The sequence below is a fragment of the Telmatherina bonti genome, assembly GCF_933228915.1.
Source record: "Telmatherina bonti genome assembly, chromosome: 15".
In the NCBI taxonomy this organism is placed as follows: domain Eukaryota; kingdom Metazoa; phylum Chordata; class Actinopteri; order Atheriniformes; family Telmatherinidae; genus Telmatherina; species Telmatherina bonti.
Genome location: NC_136613.1, coordinates 28,699,478 through 28,723,124, shown reverse-complemented (window position 1 = coordinate 28,723,124; position 23,647 = coordinate 28,699,478). Strand labels below are relative to the sequence as shown.

At 37.6% G+C, this 23,647-nt stretch overlaps 1 protein-coding gene across 1 annotated transcript in view; it reads left to right on the top strand.

Annotated features, from left to right (window-relative positions):
• The window catches only part of LOC306766948 (transmembrane protein 163a-like), a gene marked incomplete at both ends in the record, with an annotated part of 80,859 nt that extends 58,492 nt beyond the window's left edge, over positions 1-22,367 (top strand). The window contains 6 exons of the mRNA XM_079254811.1: positions 5,610-5,653; positions 6,490-6,581; positions 10,358-10,454; positions 17,900-18,011; positions 20,426-20,567; positions 22,307-22,367. Coding sequence (XP_079110937.1) covers positions 5,610-5,653; positions 6,490-6,581; positions 10,358-10,454; positions 17,900-18,011; positions 20,426-20,567; positions 22,307-22,367 — 548 coding nt within the window. The remainder of the gene's footprint in view (positions 1-5,609; positions 5,654-6,489; positions 6,582-10,357; positions 10,455-17,899; positions 18,012-20,425; positions 20,568-22,306) is intronic.
• Between the last annotated feature and the right edge of the window lie 1,280 nt (positions 22,368-23,647).

Here is a 23,647-nt window from a genome sequence, read left to right as displayed (position 1 = left end):
AGGAACTTAGGAGCAAAACAAATAGGAACCAAAACGCCTGTCATGAAGAAGCAACAGGAAAAAAATAATGACAGGAAAAACCTGGAATATTTACACGGAGAGGGTTAAGGATTTAATGCAGAGTAGGTGGCAGTCATAAACTCACCCATGATGGGGGAGATAATAAACTTAACTTAAACAAGCAGCAGTGATGTGAACCACAACATGAGACAGGAAGTAAGGTTAACCACAATGGAAGACTATATATATATATATATATATATATATATATATATATATATATATATATATATATATATGTATATATGTATATATATATATATACATATGTATATATATATATATATATATATATATATGTATATATATATATATATATATATATATATATATATACATATATATATATATATATATATATATATATATATATATATATATATATATATATATATATATATATATTTTCATATTTTCTGCCCTAAATGAATTTTCTGCCCAATACATATATATATCTATCTATATATATATATATATATATATATATAGATTGTTATTAAAAAACCCAGAAAACAAAATCCCAACTCAAACACAACAAAAACCCCAGAGACGGTGACAACCCTGAACCAAGACGCCGCTGGACTAACAGTGGTTGTTATACTTGGAAATAAGAGTGTGCATTCTGTTCACCTCTTTCTACAACTCATGTTGTGTTCATACAAGATGCAAACCTGCCAAATGTGAAGATCTGTTGCTTAAGTTACACATAGAGAAATAAAAAGCCTGCTTGTGCTTGTATGATTTTCTGGAGCTGTACAGCATAACCAGCATTGCAAATGGATAAATATCTTTTGTAATTCAGTTATTCTCAGAATGTGTATTTTTGGGTTTTTGAGATAAAAAAAAAATAAAAAAAATAAAAAAAAAGCCTGCGCAGTGAAAATGGCAAAAAACCCAGAAGTATGTCAGAAACTTCTTCAGGGAGTATTAAACAAGCTAAAGTGCTTTCAGTGACCACGTGAGCCACTATTGCTCAAAATAATACTTTTCTTTATGCCACTGTTTAAAAAAACATGTCATGATTAAACGTGGAAATATTTCAAGTTTCTTACAAGTACTTTTCAGAGTATAAATATGAGAAACTGGCTGCCTTATTCAGCACACCTTCACACATGTACCTCACGAACCCCATTTTACTTCAGAACAACCTTAATTCTCAGTGAAATAGATTCAGCAAGATGTTGGAAGCCTTCCTCAGAGCTTCCAACATCTCAGATGTTGATCTGCTTAATGTTTCCCCATTTAGGGCAGAAAATATGAATGATTTCAACATATTAAGCGACTCAAGGGGTCCCAGTTTTTATCAGTCAACAAATGGGAACAAATTCTATAAATAAAACTGCATTTCTCCTGATTGATCTTTTAGAGCTTTGTTTTTTTCAGGTTTTATCTGTTATGGGTTGCACCAATAAGTTGCGTCAATGCCACCCATTAATAACCACCAATATAACTTTCCAACTGCTTTTCATTATCAGTGCATTATATTTCATTTTACGTCAATCCCATCTGAATATTTTAGTGTCTTCTTCCCTCATCCTCTGCATGTATTTGTCATGAAGGACATGATCAACATCAGCTTTCAGTATTTACAGGTAAACATGCAGTAAACATCCTGTCTGAAGCATCAGATGCTTTTCACTCCCTGCTATCATCCTCTCAGAACCACGTTTTGGTGCCATCATTAAACTGTCTTCAGGGCAGGGACGCTTCCAAAGAAGAGAGATGTCAAGAGATGGTCAAGGTGCTGAAGGGGGATATTGGCCTTGCGGGCTGGTGTAAATGATCCAAATTTCCACATTTGTCTAATGTAAAAGCCATTTTTGTTGCTTGTTTAAACCAGTATGCAGCTTCTGCAGCTTGTGCTAAATATGAGCAATCAGTTTTCAGGTTGCTATATCAAACCAATATGCATAACATGGTTCTGGTGATGTTACAAGGCTGAGGCATCAAAATGTGGATTGATTTCTCTGTTTCTTTTTCACCTACAAGTAAAAGGCTCGCTCAGGATACCATTAGAATGAATTTTTCTCCCTGAATTTGAATTTGATCTCTTGTCTGCTGCTAATAGTCGCATTACTCATTAAATGCCATTTCTAGCTTCATTAGACAATATCAACAAAGTAGTACAGAAAACTTGAGGAATTTCTCTAATTTCCCAGTCATGATTTGTTTTATTGGCTCTGCGGTGGACTGGCGACCTGTCCAGGGTGTACCCTGCCTCTCGCCCAGTGATTGCTGGGATTGGCTCCAGCTTCCTGATTTGGACTAAGCAGTTAAGAAAATAGATGTATGAATGCTGGCACGCTCTCGTTTCGCTGTTTCTGGACTGTCCAGATGGATGGGACGTCTGGTGGAGCCTCTGAGATTCATGAATGTTGTGTGCACAACACAGACAGAGAGAGGAGACTCTGAAGTCAATGATTTGAAAAAAGGGAAACTCAGGGTGATGGTGTCTTGGAAAAAGCTAGATGAAAAGCACATCTTAGGCAGCTACAATGCTTTTCTACCCAGCAGTACAGATGCCAGAGGTCTGTATGGGGCTTTTTTTTATTCCTCTTTAGCTGTTTCCCATCTCACATCACTGCAGCTCAGTTAAATCTGCTCTGTTTTGCATTCATTAAACATGGTCAGACTGTATCTGGCACCACTGAACACCGAGTCCAAGATGAGGCTTAAAGGCCATTACTGAGGGATATATGAGAAAGGAAAAAAATATTTGATATTTGTCAAAGGAAATCTTTCAGGGTCTGAGTGGCAACAGAAAACAGGAGAAAGGCTGGAAGGAAGATGAGACAAATAGAGGCAAAGAGAGGCACAGAGAAGGGAGAGAGAGGGAGAAGATGAAAGCCCTTCGCTTATTTCTTGTGCTTAAACCAACTCCCAGTATGGCCTCAAATCTCCTGTTGCCATGGCGATTTAACTCAAGATGTGGTGTCCCATGAGACTGCCCTGAAAGCATTAAGAGAGAGACAGAGAGAGTGCTAAACACACAAGGACGTGCAGGAGGACAAAGTAAAACCGGTTTACTGGATGTAGGGGCAAATGCAGAAGTGATACGTACACACACGACGTGTATTAACCCGTATTAAACCCAGTTTGTGTTTTTATAAATGAGGAATATGCTGTGAGAATGCCATGCATACTTTAGACCACGTGGACACACATGCTCGAAGAATTTCAATCCCGATGCGGAAAAATGGCATTGCAAGAAAAGAATTTGAAAAGAAATCGTTTTTTGTTTTTTTTTAAAATGTGATTTATTTACGAATAATTTTTAAATTAGACTTGTAAAGAGTTTTAAGATGACAGATTTATAAAAGGACAGTGTTTGTAAATCTGGTGAATGGTTTTTAGATTTCTGCCCATTTGTGTTTGTCATGAAATCACATCCTAATTCCCATAAATATAAAGAAAAACCAAATGTCATTTTGTTGAACCAATATTTGATTCAACACTGAAAATAGAAACTGTGTTGAAAAATATGACATTTGGCTTTCAATAATGATAGTGATGTTTATCATCCATTAAGTTTATCATTTGGATGACCACATGTTCCTGCATCCCCTCTGCCTCCTGCCTCTCTGTCCTGCATTTGGGTCCCCACACCTCCTCGAACCTTGACAGGACAGGGGCAGCAAAAGACTAGAAAATTAACAGGTAATAAGTATTACAATAACTGGATACATCTGTTCCTAATATTACTTATTAAAAATATTAGTGCATTTAGAATTTAATGTAAACAAAACATGATAGGCTCATGTTTACAGCTGTGTAGTATAATTTTTTTAGGGTAGGGACAATAACAGTCCATGTTCATTGGGGTCTGGGGAGACTAATTGTTGGACCTTTGACATAGAAATCTTTTCTCATTTTCATATGACTTAGCAGCTCAGTAGTTCAGGATTATCATCATAATTTGCATTTCATGACAAGGCCTTTGCTTTCAATAATTGAAGGTGTCTGAACTGGAGATCAGTCCAGCACCTGGACTATTTTAAACCTTGCTGTTATAAGAGCTGCAGTGTGTGGTATAGCGTTGTCTTGCTGAAATGTGCAGAACCTTCCCTCAAAAAGAGGTAATTTGGATAAAATGTGTTACAATGAAACTTATTTATACTTTCCAGCTTTTATGGAGCTGTTCCACATGTGGATGAATCCATTTTTGTATGCATTAATGCACCCTCATCATCACAGATGCAGGTTCTGAACTGAGCACAGAAAACAAACTAAATGGTCCCTCTGCTCATAAGTCTAAAATTACATCTGTAATTTTATTTCATTATTTCTTTTCTTTTAGATTTCAATTTGTGTGACCATAGAGCAGTTTTTCATTTTAGTCTTAGTATGCACCAGGAGGCAGAAGTATCGGATTGTGTACAGCAGGATATTGAGCAAAGTTTTAACCATAAAGTGATACAAACTGTATGTATCAGATTTGATATGAATTGAATTAAGGGGTAAATTTTTACACCTGTTTTTACTGTAGTGCCACACCAAAGCCAGAAGATCAACTTGTCGTGGAATCTTTTTGAGATATTAAAGTTTGTGGTCTAGTTGTCAAGACAACTCTTCTAAAGTTTATCAGCTTCTGCCCATTTTTTACTTCAGGGAGAGACTCTGTCTCTCCAAGGTGCTCTTTTAATACTCATTCATGATGCTGATCAGTTTCCATTTAACCTGATTAGCTGCAATATGTTCCTTTATCTGTTTTCCTGCCCCATTCTAACTTTCTCTGACAGGTTGCCATTTCACAAAAGAAGAGCTTACATTTTCCACAAAACAGAAAGAATCTCACCCATTGGTGTTCAAAAGCCCTCGGGCTTTTGAACACCAAGTCTTCATGTATTCAGTAAAAGATTGTAATTCAGTGTTTTTGCACAAAACATCTTGGAAACTTTGAGAAATTGTTATGCTCATTAATACTAATGACTTGTATTCAGTGCCAGGTCAGGAAAAGCTTTGCTTTTTAGTGTTGATAACACAACTTTTGTGGAACTTGTGGAGGTTTAGGGGTAAATGCCATTTTCTGGAAAATGTGGAAAAACCATAACCGGAAACTTCATCTCCTTGTATTTAATCCTGTTTTTAGTTGATCACATGGTGAAACAGGTCACTTTTAACTTGGTTTAAGTACTTTATTTATTTGTGTGGAACAGCTGAAAACTGATATGGCGACGATGAAAGCAAAATATCTCGATCCATCTAGTTTGTTTTTTTTATTCTATGTTTTGTTTTTTGAATTATATGGTGAGCATTGCATACTGGCCGATGAAGCATGAATTTTGTTTATTTGTTTAGTTTATTTTCTTTTCTTTAAGATATTTCTTGATAATTTGCCTTTTAGGCTTTTTTTTTATGACTCATTGACAAGAAAACAATTCAGTTAATCCTGTTGGGTTCATTGTGGAGCCTGACTATTTTCCATTTTTCCTTGACATATATGACCATCAATGTAACATGGCGATTTATATGTCAGCAAGTGTTTACAGACAGCAAAGCCTCATCTGTTTGACAGACATCACTGACGTACATTCCCTCTGTCTCCACAGCTGTATCCTTCATGAGACACAGCGCGTCAGCCTTTGGATTTGCCGTGAGTTCCAGCTTCCTTTCTTTCCTCCTTTTGCACTGATCAATTAGTCATAACTGGGCTCTTGGTGATTTATTAATGAATCCGAGCACCAAAGTGTCATTGGTCCTTTTGTCGCCAAGGAAACAGGGCAGAGAGGAGGGACCGAACTGAGGTTGAATGTCAAATATTTACTGTGGTTTATAAACAGAAGTGGAGGCTCTTTGTAAAGGAAAGCTGCATATGAGTTCTTATTAATCGAAAGAGATGATTGAAGCTGTAATTAGTAGAAAAGGGTAAAAGTTAATAACAGTGAAGTGAAAATTAAAATATCAGAACCCTGTGGCTGTAGTCATAAAGTGTGATTAGCATAATGCCATTAAGATATTGTCACCCATAATCTTGCTTTCCATCTCTTTATTAAAATCTGGATATTAATTAGCAGGTGCATTGATTTTTCATCGTTTTAATAAGGTGTTGAGAAAAAAAAAAGCCAAGTGGATAAGCCTCTGCAAAGCAGCTTGATAGTGGAAGGTTTTATTTTAATGATTGTTCTTTTTCATGAGAAACTTAAGATGATGTTGAAACATTTTTTCTGCTTTAGAGGAGATGTTATATTGTGAATTGTTGCCATGAAGTCATGTGCTTCTGTATGTTTCTATACGTAGACTTACTATCCGCGGGACACATTTGGTTTCGATCAACAGAAACAAGGTCGACCTTCTGATTAGAACCTTACATAATCTAAATCAGTAAAGAAAATAAACAGAAACCTAAACTGAAAACTGAAGATTGAAACATCTGTTTTGTGGAAGATTGAGTGTTGGCTGTATCTCTTCTGCTTTTCTCTCGTTGGTTAGTTTGATGCTACGCTGGACGTCATGTCATCGGCCATCGTCCTGTGGCGCTACAGCAATGCTGCAGCTGTGCACTCTGCACACAGAGAGTATATGTGAGTGGAAACTGGTGGACACTTCACATTTTCATGATCAATCTGTGCAATCTTTAAAACAAATCTGATGTTTAGGTGGAGAACCCTTGACCAGTGCTTGCAAGGGTTTTCATAACGCAGCTGCGCTCATGAGTTAAAAGTTCAAAAACTTGTGACTAACTCTGCATCATGTATGTGTCAGACGTCAGACAAAGCAGATCCCAAACTGCAGACCACTAAGCCATTTATTTTAATAAAGTGTGAAAAAGAACTGCCATTATTCACACATATATTTAGTTTTATTAATAAAGGATAAATACAGTAAACCGTTTGACGCTTGACATGTTCAGAAAGCTTCAGTGCGACTGACCCAACATGTGGTGTGAATAGAACCTGCTTTCAGAGTCCCATGTGGATCATGCATGTATTCATGAATTCAGATTTACTGGCTCTTTGTTCCCAGCAGAAATGTCAGAAACTACAAAAGTGGTTTCTCATTGTGATGATGGCCAAAAAGAGAAGTAATACCAAAGTTTAATTTAAAAAAAAAAAAAAAAAAAAAAAAAAAAAAAAAAAAACATGCAACAAGTTAAGGGAATGGCAGTTTATATTGCACAACTAATTAATTTCATGTAAATCCAATATACTGAATCCAAAAGACAAGGTTTAAGAAAACAAGCAATAATAAGACATTTATACATCGACACAGGTGAGCTGAAGTGTAAAGATGTAATTGCAGGCATGGATGCAGATATCACAACCACTTTCAGGTCCATCCTCGCTACTACCAGGTCAGACCCCTTTCCCCTGCAAAACTACCTACATTTTTCACGTCATTGATTCAAGATATTAGAAATGCTCCTCGGGAGATTTTGTTCCGTATTGATATAACAGCATCAGACAGTTGCTGCAGATTTGATGCACATGCTGCTCATCCATCCTCATCTCCATGATGAGAACCATGTGTTAGACCACATTCCAGAGCTGCTCTGTTGGACTAAGATCTGGTGGCTTTGGAAGCCATTGGAGTGCAGTGAACTCACTGCCATGCTTAAGAAACCGGTTAGAGATGATTTGAGCTTTGTGGCGTGTCCTGCAGCCATCAAAAGATGCTACACTGTGTGTACACAATATTCAGGTAGGCTTTGGAGTTTAAATGATGCTGAATTGATACAAAGGAGGCCAAATTTTACAAAAACGATATGCCCCACTCCTCTCTGGCACTGTTGATGCAAGGCATGGTGGGTCCATGCTTCACTGACAGGACGAGCAACGGCCTTCTGCTGCTGGAAGTTTTATTGTGTTTTCAGAGATAATGTTCTGTATATCTGGGTTGGAACCAGTAGTGATTTGAGTTCCCGTTGACTTTGTTTTTTTCGACCATTCTGTCCATTCTCCTCTGATCTCTGACATCAACAAAACACTTTGGTCTTGACAGCTGCTGCCCGTTGGATATTTTCTCTTTCTCAGACCGTTCTCAGTAAATCTTAGAAAGGGTCGTGTGTGAAAATCCCAGTAAACCAGCAGTTTCTGAAACACTCAGACCAACAATCAGGCCACATTCAAAGCCACCTAAAGCACATTTCGCCTCAATCTGATGCTGAGTATGAACTTTAGCATGTCAGCTTGACCACATCTGCATGACTAAATGCAGGGAGTTGCGGTCATGTGATTGACTGATTAGATATTATATGCTTATATAATATATTATATGTATAATAATATGTTATATAATAGATTATACGCTACTAATCAAAAGTTTGAACACACTTTCCCCTTGGTTTAAATGAGAAAGTGTATCCAAACCATTGACTTGTAAGTTGCATATACATATGAATGAAAGGAGATGAGTGTGTAAAATCCTGTCCTGGTCAGCTTTCAGATCAAGCTGTATATTCTCATTAAATAAAGAAGCTATCTATTGGAGGCAGTTAATTGGTCAAAGTGTGTGTAAGTCACTGTCTTGCTTTGACTGAGCTCATCAGTCAAGTGGCAGGTTGCACAGGGCTTCGCTTGTCTTACAAGGACACCTCTGCTCAGCTCAGAGGTGTTGCAGATGATGGAAGACCAAGCTTATCTCACATAGATTCACATGTTCAGATAAACACCTGGATTTGCAAAGGAATTATTACATGCAAGTCACACATAGTATATTCCTGAGCAGGTTTTTAAAAATATGATGCTTTCAGGGAAATCCAGAAGAGGGAAATGTTGTTGTTTGTCAGAGAAATGCAACATTTTTTTTATTGCAAATGTCTCCAGTGAAAGCCAGAAAGAAAAAAAAATCCCACCTCATCTCTCTGCACCTGCCAGGGTACTGTCTAAGTGAGATTCAGGAGACAGAGATTGTAATTTGAACCTGGCAGATGTGTCAAAGATGGACTCTTAAAGGAAAATAAAGCCTTGGTGAAGCAGTGCATTTCCACTTTTACAATATACATGTAGACAAATATTGTTGTTACAGCATGTCCTGATTTTTCCTTTGAATGTTTTATTTGCAGCAGTTTATAGTAGGGAATCAGGCAGCATATCAAAGTTACAATAAACTAGGTGGTTGTTTGAAGGTCTAAGGATGATTTGGTTCAACATCATCTGTGAGATTGTCACTTGTAAAACTCAAAGCCATTTTCTGCAACTTATTGTCCATCTGCTTTGTTTTTATTTTTCTTTCTTAATGCAAAAATGCATGTAGGAGCTCCACATTTTTAAGCATAGTCAGCGTTGATCTAATTGCTTTCAGAAAAACCTTAGTTTTCAGACTGAGTGCTGAAAATGTGACATGAATGTATCAGTAGGTATAAAAGTCAAGCAAAACAACAGAACAGTATTTATTACTAACTTTGTAGGAATTACAGATCAACAGAGATGAAAGCTTTTCTCATCAGCTAGCATTCTTGCAGGTCTTGGCTTTCATGAGGAGAAATGTTGGCATTGAATTAAACACACAACAAAACCTAAAAATACACATCACATTTTCTTCTGGCTTTTTGTTTTTACCTACTGTTCTCACAAAGAGACAAGTAAGTAAAAACCAATTCAGATCAGCTTTTTGGCACTGCTATTTAATATAAGTATCTTTTTTGCTTTATTCCAGCAGCAGCTATAAAAGACCAATATTATTATAGTTTTTCAGACAAACATATAGACCTTTCTTGTCGCTTATTGATCTTTGGATGTTGTTTCCTGGACATCGCCGTCAATTTAAGCTTTTTAATTGATCAAAATTTCAACTCGAAGTGATTTCATCATAATTTCTGTGTCTGAATGGACTTCCTTTAGCTTGATAAATTTCATTTCATTTCATTTCAACATTTTTTATTCTCTTTTCTTTTACATAATATCTTGGCAAAAAACAACAACAGAAAATATACTGCAGAGTTACAACAACTACTGCACAACCATTGTAGTACATTTCATGTGAAAAAGAAAAGAAAAGAAAATTGGAGTAGGAAGAAGAATATAATCTTATTAACCCTACCCCATCCTCATTTCAAAGTAAACCAACTGGATGGCATCTTCAACATCAAACGCTAAATAAAAAAGTAATAATGATATCATACAGATAATCCTTATAGTCAATACCCTTTGTGGCAGGACTGCAAGCCTTCTATTAGAACCAGTTAATCCCACAGAGGTACACACTACCGTTCCTGAGAAATTATTGACAACAGAAGCGATAGCGCTCAGGGGCGCTTGCGAGCTAGACATATCAGGGGTGAAGCTCCATGTAACATGATTTTCTTTGCTTTTTAAAGCTCACTTCATATGTTTTTCTCTTTTTCTTTTTGTGTCTGCAGAGCGTGCGTCATCCTGGGGATTGTGTTTGTTCTCTCCTCCCTGTGTATCTTAGGAAAGGCCATCCATGATCTGGCAACCAAGATGCCTCCTGAAGTGGTAAGGCTACTACACCTACACATACGCACACACATACATACATTTACACACACACACACATACATACAAATACTTACACTAACGCTAATCCCATGACACTTGGACATATTATAAAAGGGCTGTACATTTACTAAATACTGTTTAGACAAGCCTAAGCTTTGCTCAGTGTGTAAGACATTGTCTTGAGAAAATATAATATATTTTAGGTCATTCTTGGTAACGCAGAGGTATGGAAGACTACTGGATCATAAAAGATCCCATTTCAGTAATGCAGGTGCAACAATAAGAAAAAGTAAATGATTATGAATGCATGATCTCGAATGACCAATGAGCACACTTACTGTTCAGATTCATGCAAGTGCAACTACTCAAAGCTTAAATGTACTTGATGGAGTCACATTAGTGGTGTGATGAGTGTCAAACAGTTGATGTAAACTCTAAGTCATTCCTGGGAGGTCATCTGCATTAGATGATCGGAAACGCGGCGTTGGTGTTGCTGTGGCTCAATTTCTAAGTCAGTAGTTGTATTTTACTCTTTTCATCAACACTGTTAAATTAGTTTTCTTTCTTTGTACTGGTACTTTTGTCAAGTAAACTTAGAATTAAATTATTTTTACTGCACGACATAATCTCTTTTTAATCATAATCTGCTGTGATTCTCCTGTTTCCAAAAGTTTGGCCTCCCTCCATTTGACATTTATTCACACATTCAACCTTGTAATGTAAACATATTTTCTCTGATTTCTCTCCAAGATGCCAGAGGATACGTGATGTTTCACTGGGACAGTTTCCTGTCATTATTAAATATCTGTAACATCTTTTGGTCATAACCAAGCGGCAACCTCCGGAGGTTAAAAGTGAAGCCTATGTGGAAATGCATAAAACTGCAGTTCCCCCTTCACCCACTAGGGGCTGGCTGGTTCAAAAATCCATTTTCGGTTTATAGGTCAGGTTTACCTTCATGACAACTGTGGGGGGAGTGATTTTTTTTTCTAACTCGCCCATTTAAAAGTAATTTAATCTCGAAATTTGGCATATTTAGGGACGTGTCCTTTTGATTGACAGGTACACGATCTCCCGCTTCAAGTAAGAAGAACGCAGAAGAACCGCAGTTTTTAGATGGTTAACAACGTGACTTAGCTTTAGCCCGTTTACCTCTGTTAGCTGGTCAGCTCTTGTTATCTCGGGGTTAGCTCGGTAAGCGCTTAGCTACAGGCAGCTCGGAGTTAACCCAATGTCAATCATCCACCATGACGCTCACAGCCCGCCTCTCAGCTGCACCTCTTTGTCCTTATTTGTATTTTCCGGGCGAGACGACGCGCATGCCTCTGCCAAGATGGCCCACCAAGCTTCCATTCATCTCTTCATAAACCTATGGGTGGCATCACGGAGGCTACGTCCATCTTTTATATACAGTCTATGGTCATAACACACAGACAGAGTGACTATCGTCTCCATATTGAACAATGACTAGCTCCGTTCACTTTGATTATTTCTATGTAGTCAGCATGACAGAGAGTACAGCTCACCCTAGCACACACACCAAACCCAGCTCAGACCATTTTAACTAGTGAACACAAACATTTCCTATGTCTGCATTCAGCTGCAGACACTTGGCACTGATACCTCGCTCATGTGCATATTAAAACACAGCCACAGATGCTGATCAAGCTAACTCGACATAAAGCAGCTGGAATTCATGTTGAATTCCTCCCTCTAAGTTTTACATATTCTAAAGGCTTACATTTGTTCGTGTTTAGTCCTACATTCGGTGACAAAGGGAAACTCCAAGCTCTGAATGAGTAAAAACAACACTATAAATGGTTGAATCTCCTAAATCACAACAATTATAGTTTTCCTTTCTGGGATTGATCCAACATCTTTTTAGTTTGATAATTGGCCCTCCGAAGAAAGCAAGAGGAAATGAGTTTCAACCATTCAACTCGGTTAGTAAATGCAACAGGATTGGAGCTTTAAACTGGATGAAGATGAAGATTTAGAAGATAGATCATTTTAATCTGAATAATCTGAGCAGGAAATATGACATAGAAATCCACAACACATCTAATATGCTTGCAGACTGACACACTTTTAAGCATATTTTCAGATTTACACAGTTAGCTCTGACTTCAGACACCCACATCTATCCTCTCAAGAAGTATTTTTCCTCTGTTACATTTTTCCTTAATATGGCTTCATCTTCCACTGGCTGGACTGCAGCCCAGGTCCTCAGTCGTCAAACTATTTGTGAAGTTGCATCCTTTCCAGTTCTTTTCTTTAAACACTCTTACTTGATTTGTAAATGATTTAATCCTCACCATCTGTCCATTTCTCTAACCAGTGAAACCAGAACACAGAGGAAAAAGAGATTATAGCCCTCCAGAATTTCAAATTTATCTGTGGCTTGCCGACATGCAGACTCAAAGTTTTAAAATGCAGTTAATAAATAATTAAATCCCTTGAATGGCGGCCTTTCTGTGTGTGGTGTGCATGTTCTTTCCATGTATGTGTGGGTTATCTCCAGGCACTCTGGCTTCCTTCCACCATCCAAACACATGCATGTTAGGTTTATTGGTTACTTTAAATTGTCCCTAGGAGTGTGTGTGTGAGTGTGAATGGTTGTATGTCTCTCTGTGTTGGCCCTGCAATGGACTGGCGACCTGTTCAGGTTGTAGCCTGCCCCATCGCCCAGTGGCTTCTGGCATAAGCGCAAGCTTCCCTGCAACCCCTAATTGGACTAGACGGTTCAGAAAATGATAATGGCAACTCAAATGAAACAAAATTGTTATTTAAATTGTTATTGCAGGTCTCCCTGGCCAGTTCCTGTTGTCTGTTGTCTTTCTGTCTTCCTCCCCCCACACAGCAGAGGCAGATGGCTGCCTGTTCTGCCGGAGGTTTCCTTCCTGTTAAAAGGGAGTTTTTTCCTTCCCACTGTCGCCAGTGAGCTTGCTCAGGATGGGAGATTGAGTTGAATCCCCAACTCAATCTATTGGTTTCTTTATATAGGCTATTAAGAATTGGCTCTCACTACGTTTTTTTTTCCCTGTCTGTGAAAGGTGTTGAGATGGCATTGCCGTGATTTGAGGCTATATAAATGAAGTTGAATTGAATTGAATTGAAATGTACCTATTACCTACCTATTATTAGAAATAAACTTTATTATGAAATGAATTAACTCCAGTATCTTAATCTGTTGAATACCTGAAGAGGCCAGTAAAGCTGGTGTATGTATAAATATGAAGTTTATATAAAGACAGTGTTAATGGTTCAATTGCTTTTTAAACAAATTAATTAGGACATTCCCTTTTTTTATCACTAAAGTTTTTATCTGTCTAATCCATACAGTGCCACAAGAAATATTGCATCCAAATCCTGCATGCGCTCCTTCACAAATTGTTTTTTTTTTTTTTTTTTTGTTTCCCACAAAGAAAAAAGACAACAAGCTCGAAGGAGAGTTACGTCCTGGGGGTGTTTTGTAAAAACAAGCTTAAGGTCACGATTTTAATCTCACTCTATTTTTTTTCTTTCTTCACAGCCAAACTTTTTGTTGCTGGTGTTGATTCTGTCATAACTGTTTTAATAACAACTCTGCTCTCTAACAGACTCAAGCTAATGTCAGGTAAAGTTCTTCACTTGGATTGATAAGTTTTTATCTGTTGTTTCTGTTTATTGGATCTGATTCTGTGATCATCAACTTGTTGTCCTTTCTGGACATCCGGGGGGGCTTTTCATTTTACAGATCTCACCACAACGAATTCCACACCTGGAATAGACGCCAGACTTTTTCCCTGCTTGATAAAAGTCTGTAATTAGTCATGATACATCTCCACGTGGCTCACAGACAGTGCCCTCCAAGCACCCTCTCAGAGTATCTTCAGCATCACTAGACCAGGTTTAATAATCTGTTTGAAGACTAGTGGATGTGTATGTGGAGATCTGGGGAACCAGATTATGATCTGATAATCCGAAAGGTGTATTTCTTTTTATTTTTTTTCATGTAAGAGCTGTAACAGTTGTTTAGCTGCCACCCAGTTATCATTTCCTTTTCCTTTTTTGGCTTTTTTTTCCTTCTTGTGGGGCAAAGAGTATGGATGGTCCTTGAAACGGAGGACCATCCATACTCTTTGCCCCATGAGAAGGATGCATGGTCCTCCATTTCAATTGAAAACGGAAAGTTGAATGATCCACATTTGTCTTTGCTCGTTTCTCTCTCCCCTCCCCCCGACAAAACACACTGGGATTCACAGCTAAAATGTGAAAGGCGAACAAGTTTGCGCCCTTTCAACTACACTATTCAATGCAACATGGCAGCCTTCTGTTGGGTGCGCCGCCACCTACGTATTTATAAATAACTTTTTCTAATCTACAAGAACACTTTCATTGGAATGAGATTGTGATTTGACTTTGGTAAAATATACATTTATGAAAAGCAATACTTGATTTTTGCTAATAAATAGCCAAAGCTATTAAACTCACTTTAGGCAGAAGTGTTTCTTCATCCTAAAAAAATGTATTGTTTGCTCGTTTTTGTTAATATTATTTTCACTGACCAGAAAACAATTTGTGCACGACTATAATGTTTTACAAAATGTTGTATTGGAGAGAAAGAAATAAAAAAATATTATGTGAGCTGAAATCTGAGTTTATATTTGTCTCGAGAACAAGAAAGATAAATGATATATGGTGGTACAGCCAATATAAGGAAGCCACTAGAGGAGCAGGTTGGGGGCAGCAGCTGTTCAGCAGACTGTGTGTGATGCCTCAGTGCCATTATGTTAATAGAAACTGGGTGTGTAAGTCTCAGAGGAGCTTCCTAAAACCAGTAAGAGCCTATTGCCACTATCTGTCTTTTTGACACCCCCTGCTTCTCTTCTTTACACATTTCTTCAACTTCTTTTGTAGTCCTTGTTGTTGTTTTTTATGGATATAATTCTGTGTTTTTATTCTGCGATGGACTGGTGGCCTGTCCAGGGTGTACCCTGCCTCTCACCCAATGATTGCTGGGATAGATTCATCTTTCATGTGACACATACTTGGACTATTCTCTCATGAAACCTCCTCTTAATTATTTCATGTAAGACCGATCTGATAAAACTCCTTTATTTTTGTAGATGCAGGAACAGAATGGAGTCATCATTTCCTCATGTATCAACCATCTCTGCATCACAACCTCACTTATTATAGGTTTATTTCATTGCTTCCTTCCACACTATTATATTTGCACATTTTCTCACCTCATCTGTCTTCTGGAATCATGTTTTTCCTCCCTCTGTCTCAACGTTTGGGGTTCTGTTGGCAGAAACATGCTTGCTCAGTGAAGTCTTCATCAAAAAGCAGTCACAGGTGATTTATCGTATCCAAAGTGATCGGTCTGTGTGCTCTGTTTGCCTCTGTGTGTGTGCGTGTGTGTGTGTGTGTGTGTGTGTGTGTGTGTGTTGTTGTGTCTCAAGGCCTGTGCATTTGTGACAAGTCATCTGAAATGACAACTCATGAATGTTAAGTACGATGCATCTCAGTTATTAGTGTCATGGTGAAAAATGAAGCAGTTTTCTTTTCTGGGAGATCGTTTTGCTCACATGTGAACTAAACAGCCTGGGGAAACGTTGCTACCTTGACGTATCGCCTGTAAAATCACACTGAATGGACAAAGGGTGAAGAAAATCAGAAATCCTGATTCACATCACGTCCTTGGTTGCAGCTCTGACTGGCTGTCGGTGTCTCGTACCTGATTAAAATCAAAGCCAGAGGCAACTCCTGTTACCTCTTTTCTGAGAAAAAAAAAAGGAGGACACACAACAAATGCAATATATAGACATACATAACAGTGCACATAAACCAGTTAGAATTTTTATTTTAAAAAAAAAAAAAAAAAAAAAAAAAAAAAAGATCTTGTCAAGTGAGTTTCCTTGATAAATTATGCATGAAGTTCTTAAAAAAGAAATGACGTTTCATGAAATACAAAAAAGAACCTTACATATTGGCCCTGTGATGGGATGGCCAATGACTGCTGCATTAGGCTTCAGCTTCCTGTGACCCTTAAATGGACTGAGCAGTTCGGAAAATGAATAAATGAATGAACGTCATAGGTCCTTAATTGAGCCTATTGAAGACACACCAGAATGACAATATTGAGGTTGACAGTTTCATGAACTCATAAGAGCAATCATCGGCTTCAACAGAGAAAATGTCTGTATGTTTAAGTAGCAACCAGGATATAAAGGTTGAGAAGTCACCCACATCAAATGGACACTATAATAATAATGTCTACCTAAAGACGGTATAAATGATGGACTGAAGCTACTAAAGTGGAATACTTTGTAAGCTTTCCGACCAGAAACAGGTTCATAATGCAGCAGTGTAAGTCTTTAAAGCTTGCTACATATTATGTAAGCGGTGAGAACTTGGGTTTTGTCCCTGACTGAAGAACAGGACATAAGTTTGATTTGTCCATGGTGGGACAGGGATTACTTCAGGGGGATGTCTACGCTTTTATGTGCAATGAACAAATGACACAAAAATGTTATATTTGACAATAAATTTTGTGCGTGACAGAGTCTGGTTGTGCATGAACCAAATGCCACATGTGTTGTTAAGCTTTGATACTCATCACTCAATCAGTTGTTTCTTATCACCAACTGTTTAAACTCGCATCAGCAGAAATGCAAAAATGGCAACTTTCCTTTTTTTTGTGTTAACCACGCCCACCTTTACTGTCTGTCCAACCACACAAGACTTCCTGGAGCCCTGCAAGAAACACGTTCTCAGCTTATGTGTCAAGAAAAAAAACTCCCAAACCTCTCGAAGAAAAACAAAATTTACAGGCTCAAGAAAACATATTTCTACTTCCAATTAGCAACCAACTCCACTCCGTTCATCAACATATACCCACTTCCACACAAAGGCAAATGTGGTGCATATATATATATATATATATATATATATATATATATATATATATATATATATATATATATATATATATATATATATATATATATATATATAAAAACATGTTGTGTGAGGTCGCAGCTGGACAAAGACAATTATGTTCTCCACTGTCCCACCTTCTTGGTTTCCCTCCTTCTGGTCTGTGTTCCCCATTGGGGGGCAATTAAATCTGCGAGCCAGATCCTCAGGGAGGCAAGCATGGGGGTTTTGCTGAGTCTCCAGTTAAAAGCTTCACATCACTTAGAAGCATCATCTGTGTGACCTTCAGCAGATGCACCAAGTCAGGCACTATTGCATGTTTTATTAATGTGTGAACTGACAAGTTGTGCAGGTTAGTCTGTCTTTCTTTAAACCAGTACAGAAGCCTTCTTCATGTCTTTACCTGGTTTTTTCTTTTGCTGTCCTTACACCACTTACCATTTTAGCTCATTTCATCCCACATGTTTTACAAATCCTGCTCACTTCCCACGTATTTTCTCCTCTCTGACTGTCTCCAGGATGACTTCCTCTACAGCGTGTCTATAGTGAGTGGGCTAACATGCACTGTGCTGGCGGTGGCCAAGTTCCTACTGGGCAGAAAGCTGACTAGTCGGGCACTTATCACTGACGGTAAGATACCCTGTCACGGAGATAAATAAGAATAAATAACTCATATTAAGTCAAGCCTTTTGCCAAAAGGCTCCAACTTCCCTGTGGCCCTTCATTGGACTAAGCGGTTAGGATAATGAATGAATGAATGAATGAATGAATGAATGCACTGCAAAAACTGAAATCCAAGTAAGATTAAAAATCTTAAATTGAGTACACATATGCTTTTTTTTTTTTTTTAAGTAAGATAATTCTTAGTTTTTATGCCAGAGAAGAATATTTTTACTTGTTTTGGGAAGTCTAGACAAGGCAAATTTTCTTGTTCTGTTGGCAGGTAATTTATCTTATTTTAAGCAACATTTACCTAATTTTTGTATATTTTTTACTTGTTTTTTTAAGGCTGAGTTATTGCAGTGTGAATATTCAGTCAAAAAGATCTACAAACATAAATTGCCTAGAAAACATTCAAGTTTAAGAGAGCTGTTTCCTCAATAATAACAATAACAACAATAAATAATAACACGGGGTGTAAAACATAAATCAAAGCACACAAGAGCAAAACCAAATGCATCTACGTCTGCTGTGTGTGAGGGAATGCCAGAAACTGATCCGAGAGAGATGAGGGGTAATTAAACTAGCTGCTGCTCATAAAAACATGCCCAGTGGAGGAAAAGCACAGCACAAATCCACACCTCACACTGCTGTTCTCAGAGCTCGCTCTCCGGCACACAGGGCATCAGTCCAATAAACCTGAAGTTGCTGTTCTTTGAGCCTGGATTTATTTCCCACTAGACTATACACTTACTGCAGGCAAGACAATAACCCACTGAGCTAGCTTCCTACAATGAAAAAAAAAAGATCAGCAATCAGCTACTGTTCAAGTTTATAAGGTAATGAATACAGTGTGGATGTAGCAGTATTCTTTATATTATGTTTGTGTATTTGTGTATGTATTTATGTTTTTCTTACATGTTACGTGTTTCTTTAAGTTTGTTGAAGGAGTGCTTGGATGTCACAGCCACGGTTGTGCTAATGCTTCTTGATTTAGCTTTGCTTCATGTAACGACAGCGGGAGAAAAGTCAAACTGCTTCTTTGCAAACATATCAGTGTTTCAGCACATCTGAAGAAGAATGCCCAACACGTTCTCATCACAAACTTCCCAACTCATCTGTTTTCAAGGAGTGGGGTACACCTTTAGGATCAGTTTCTGTAGCGTTGGGAACCGCTCTAAAGGCATATACTTATCCTTCTGCAGTTGTGACAAACCAGCTGCACAAACAGTAAATGACGCCACAAAAACACCATTCTGCAGTGCTGCTTTATAAATAAATAATATGGACCGCATAAGGAGGCTGTGAGGATGGAGGGGAATAGACACTTAACTCCCACATGTGTCTCATGTTCAAGTCCAATATTAATACTTCATTATTTCACTTCCACTTTATTTTAGTCTGTTTTCTGATCGTTGACTTATTTAGTCATTAAATTATTTAGCTACAGATAGACTATACAAGATATTCATTAATGTTAGAGCACCAGAAACTATGTTAGGACATTAAAAGTGGTAGGTCAATTTTATTGAAGCTCCTTCAACAATTTATGTTGCCACAATAACATTTCCATTGACTGTTATGTTGCATGCTCACATAACCTTGTGCATCAATTAGAAGGGTTTAGATGCAGTTTGCTTTTAAAGATAATGTCATACACTCTTAAAACAAGCATATGTGCATAGAAAGTAGAAAACAACATTTCAGAATGCTGTAGTTTTTGTATTAGGATATACCAAAGAACAATTAAAAGAAATGAATACTTGCTGTTTATATTTGTATCTATGTATCCTGTGTCAGTCCCCTGAGCTTTAACTATGGCAAAATTACAATCATCACGTTTGCTGGAAATAAGATAAAGATTTTGTGAAGTGTCTGTTAAATCACTGTGGAACTGATCGCAGTTAATTTCACAACTTCATGTATTTAAAGGATACAAGGATTTATCAACTTCTTTTAAGTTCTAGTAACTCACATCAGTCAGGTGACTTGTACTCAGTTACTCAAGCTTTACAAAAACTTTCTTTTTTTGAGGAAATTGGTTTACATATTGCTTTTTAAGTAAAATTGACTACTTATGTTTTACAGTGTACATTGTAATTGCCATTGGCTGTAATAAACAGGCTGTTTATAAACAGGAAAGGAAAAAAATGCAGCTATACTTTCATCAGAGATACACATGTTTTATAGATAGTTTTACAAAACAGAAAAAAAAATAATACATCTAATTATTAAAAAGTAAACTTAGATTAGAAATTCAAGTATCACTGTACATGTGGATGTAAAATATTGTATGTTAAACAAATGTCAGGATTGGAGAAATTATTATTCTTTACTGATGTAAAAATTTTACTGACCTATGGTGAAATATTTGTGCCTTTCAGGGTTTAATTCTCTGGTTGGAGCCATCATGGGATTTTCTATTCTTATCAGTGCTGAAGTCTTCAAGGATCATCCTGATGTTTGGTTTCTGGATGGCACCATCGGCGTTCTAATCGGACTCATCATTCTTGCTTATGGGGTCAAGTAAGACACAGCCCAACACCGGGGTCTAATGAATAATTCCATTGTAGTCGTTATTGAACATATTAAATGATTTTGCTAACATGAGATTCACATAAGTGCAACATCTTCTTAGTCTGAAGTGAGAAGTGTCACAGGCTGAAGCTGGTTTTCCATTGATATGTTTTATTTGCATTGAGTACATGTAAATAAGAAAAGACAGACAGAAGTCCAAAAAAAGTCACGTTAATGGACAAAAATGTTCATCCCATATGACTAGTGATGCAAAGTTTACCTGGAGAGTAATCCCGAAAGAAAAGTTCTTTCTACTTTCCTGTTGTTGATGTCCTCCATAGTGGTTCTGCTCAGTTTAGGCGACCAGTAACAGCCCAGTACAGTATACTGCCGCCCTCTGGTGACATGATGGAACCTTGGTTACAATCACACTGTAGGTCTTAAAGCTGGGTTTGCTAATCTTGATCAGAGACCTTTTTTTTAAACTCTGGGTGAAGTGGTTCCTCATCCTGATAGTAGTCTGTACATTTTGTAATCATGAACAATAAGAGATATAGTTAGACCCCTCAGTTTACTGTAAATCTGTCAAAACTATGACCAATCCAAACTTTTGGACTGAAAGACATTTTGTCAGCTTCTTCTCCCAGCTCCTCTCCTCCCCCTTCCCGCAGTGCATACCTGATAACCGCACCTTGCATATAAACAGCATGTTAGGATGAAAATACAAAGTAGTGAAGAAGAAACTCGGGAGACAAACACGGTAGAGAAAATGCAGGTTCGGTTTATTTGCCTCCTCCCGCTAAACAGACGAGAAAGAGAAAATCGTTGGTGGAAAAAGCTGCGAATAAAGAAGTCTCGGATCATGCAAGGAGCAAAACTAGAAGGGGAGGAGCCAAGACAGGATGCCACTTTCACATCTTGCTAGTGCCCCAACATTACCTACCCCAGCTTGAATGCTCAAATCCATGTTTTTTTTGTTTGTTTTTTTTAACACAAATCAGATTTTTTCTGTGGTTGTTCTCGTTGTTATTTCAATGCAACATGTGGTCCTAAAGAGACACACATGTGCAGAGGAAAACACAACGTCACATGCAGCATGTTGTGTATGGATGCTAAACTGTGTTGTGTAACTGTTTCAGAGTCGTTGTGCAGTCTGAGCTGAAAAACGATGATTTAACATTTATATGTCCATTATTTACATTTGATCTCACCATTTACGGCTTCCTCCGATGCAGATCTGTGCCGTAAACATCAGATGAAATGCAGTGTTGCTGTTCAGACTGAGGGCACTGTGACACAGAGTGGATGTGCATCTGATTTAGGACCACATATGAAAGTAGCCTGGGTTTTATAACACATTTGTGCCATTCGGACTGTCCTAAAAAAGCTCTTTAAAAAATCTGATAAAACATACAAACATAAAAAGCATTACAGATGTTGTAAAGAAAAGACAAGAAAAATAGCAGAAATCACAATAAAATATATCAAATTAGCTTAAGATTTGTAATAGCAATGTCATTTAAAAGTTGCCGTGCAGATTATTGGCACATGAGAAAAGAAATGTTTTTAACCTGCATTTGAAAGTGTCTACATTTGTTGAAAGTGTATTTTTTTTTCTTGTTTTACAAATGATCACCTCAGATTTGCATCGCTAATGAACAGAAACTCCAGTCTGACGCATCATGTGGAAACTGTGACTCCTGCATGTTTGCATATTTTCCAACACCAGCTTGTTTCTGTGTCCTCAGGCTGCTGAAGGACATGGTTCCCCGCGTCAGACAAACCAGGAACTACGAACGCTTTGAATGAGACCCCCGAATGCTGACAAGACGAGCAGTTTCAGACACACACCTAGGAGCTTCCTGCCCTCTCCTCTCTAGTCTTTCATACATTCATTTCCACATTTCACTTGCACATTGACAAGGACAGTACATGCTCATGGTCTGAATATACGTGCACATTTGCTGTATATACTGTACATAGTGTGCACTCATACATCCACACACGTGTGTACGTACATCTAAGAGACTTTGAGAGAGAAGCACACGATTGAAGATCCTCAAACGAAACAGAAACACCTCAGCTTTAGATTTTTTTTTTTTTTCTTGCTAATAAAGTTTAAAATCTTTAATTCTGTAACAGAAACCGTTCAGAAATGCTCAATAATGGATTTGGATCTGAAAGGGGGGAAAAAAACAAATCACAGCTTGGTTAAATCCAAGATCATGTGAAGATTTAGGTTCTCCTTCACACTTTAGCTTTCTTTTCATTTGAGTTGAGAAAATTTTGCAGTGGCTCTTATGAATCTTGTTAGAAATTTGTGAACGTAAACCAGCTTAAGCCAGCTGCACCACAAGGTGTCGATATGAAATAGCAAGTGTTGCTGTTCCAGGTTTGTCCAATTTATGATTGTCATCATATTATCAACTATTAATCCAAACATGTTTAAAAAAACACACATTAATTCTTAATTTTTTTGTCCCAAGAAAAGGAAAAATTCAATTTCTTTAGTGTGAACATTAAACAAGACGTCACTGCAATTCAGCCAAAGATTTTTTAATTTATGTTAAATTAATGTTTTTAACAACGTCGTTTGCTTCAGCATCCAGCTTTTAAATTCCAACTAATTTCTTATCTATCTTAAAGAAATCAATTCACTATTAAGCACAGATATTTCAACATGAAGGTAGGGAGAAGGTAGAGAAAAGAAAAGTAGCGAGTGAATGGAGAGAAGGAACGAGAACGCAAAGAAGGAGAAGTGCTGAGTCAGCAAACAATGCTTCCTCCAAGGGCCGTTCGCGCTCCTGAAAATCAGCATTAAGTCAGTCTGAAACAAAAAAGATAGAAAACACTGACTACACATTTAGCAGTAAAAAAAAAAAACTGAGAACACAAATCTGAAGTCATTTGGCGTGTTTGCAAAACAAACACTGCCAGAGCCTGTTGTATGCGAGGTGAACAAGCACAGATTAGTAAACTTTCCTCGTTTTCCAGCCTTCGTTGATTACAGCTGATCACATGGTTTATTTTAACAATAAAGAATCAAAAATTATTTTAAAAAGTGTTTAAAGGGGCTCTATTATGCCCAT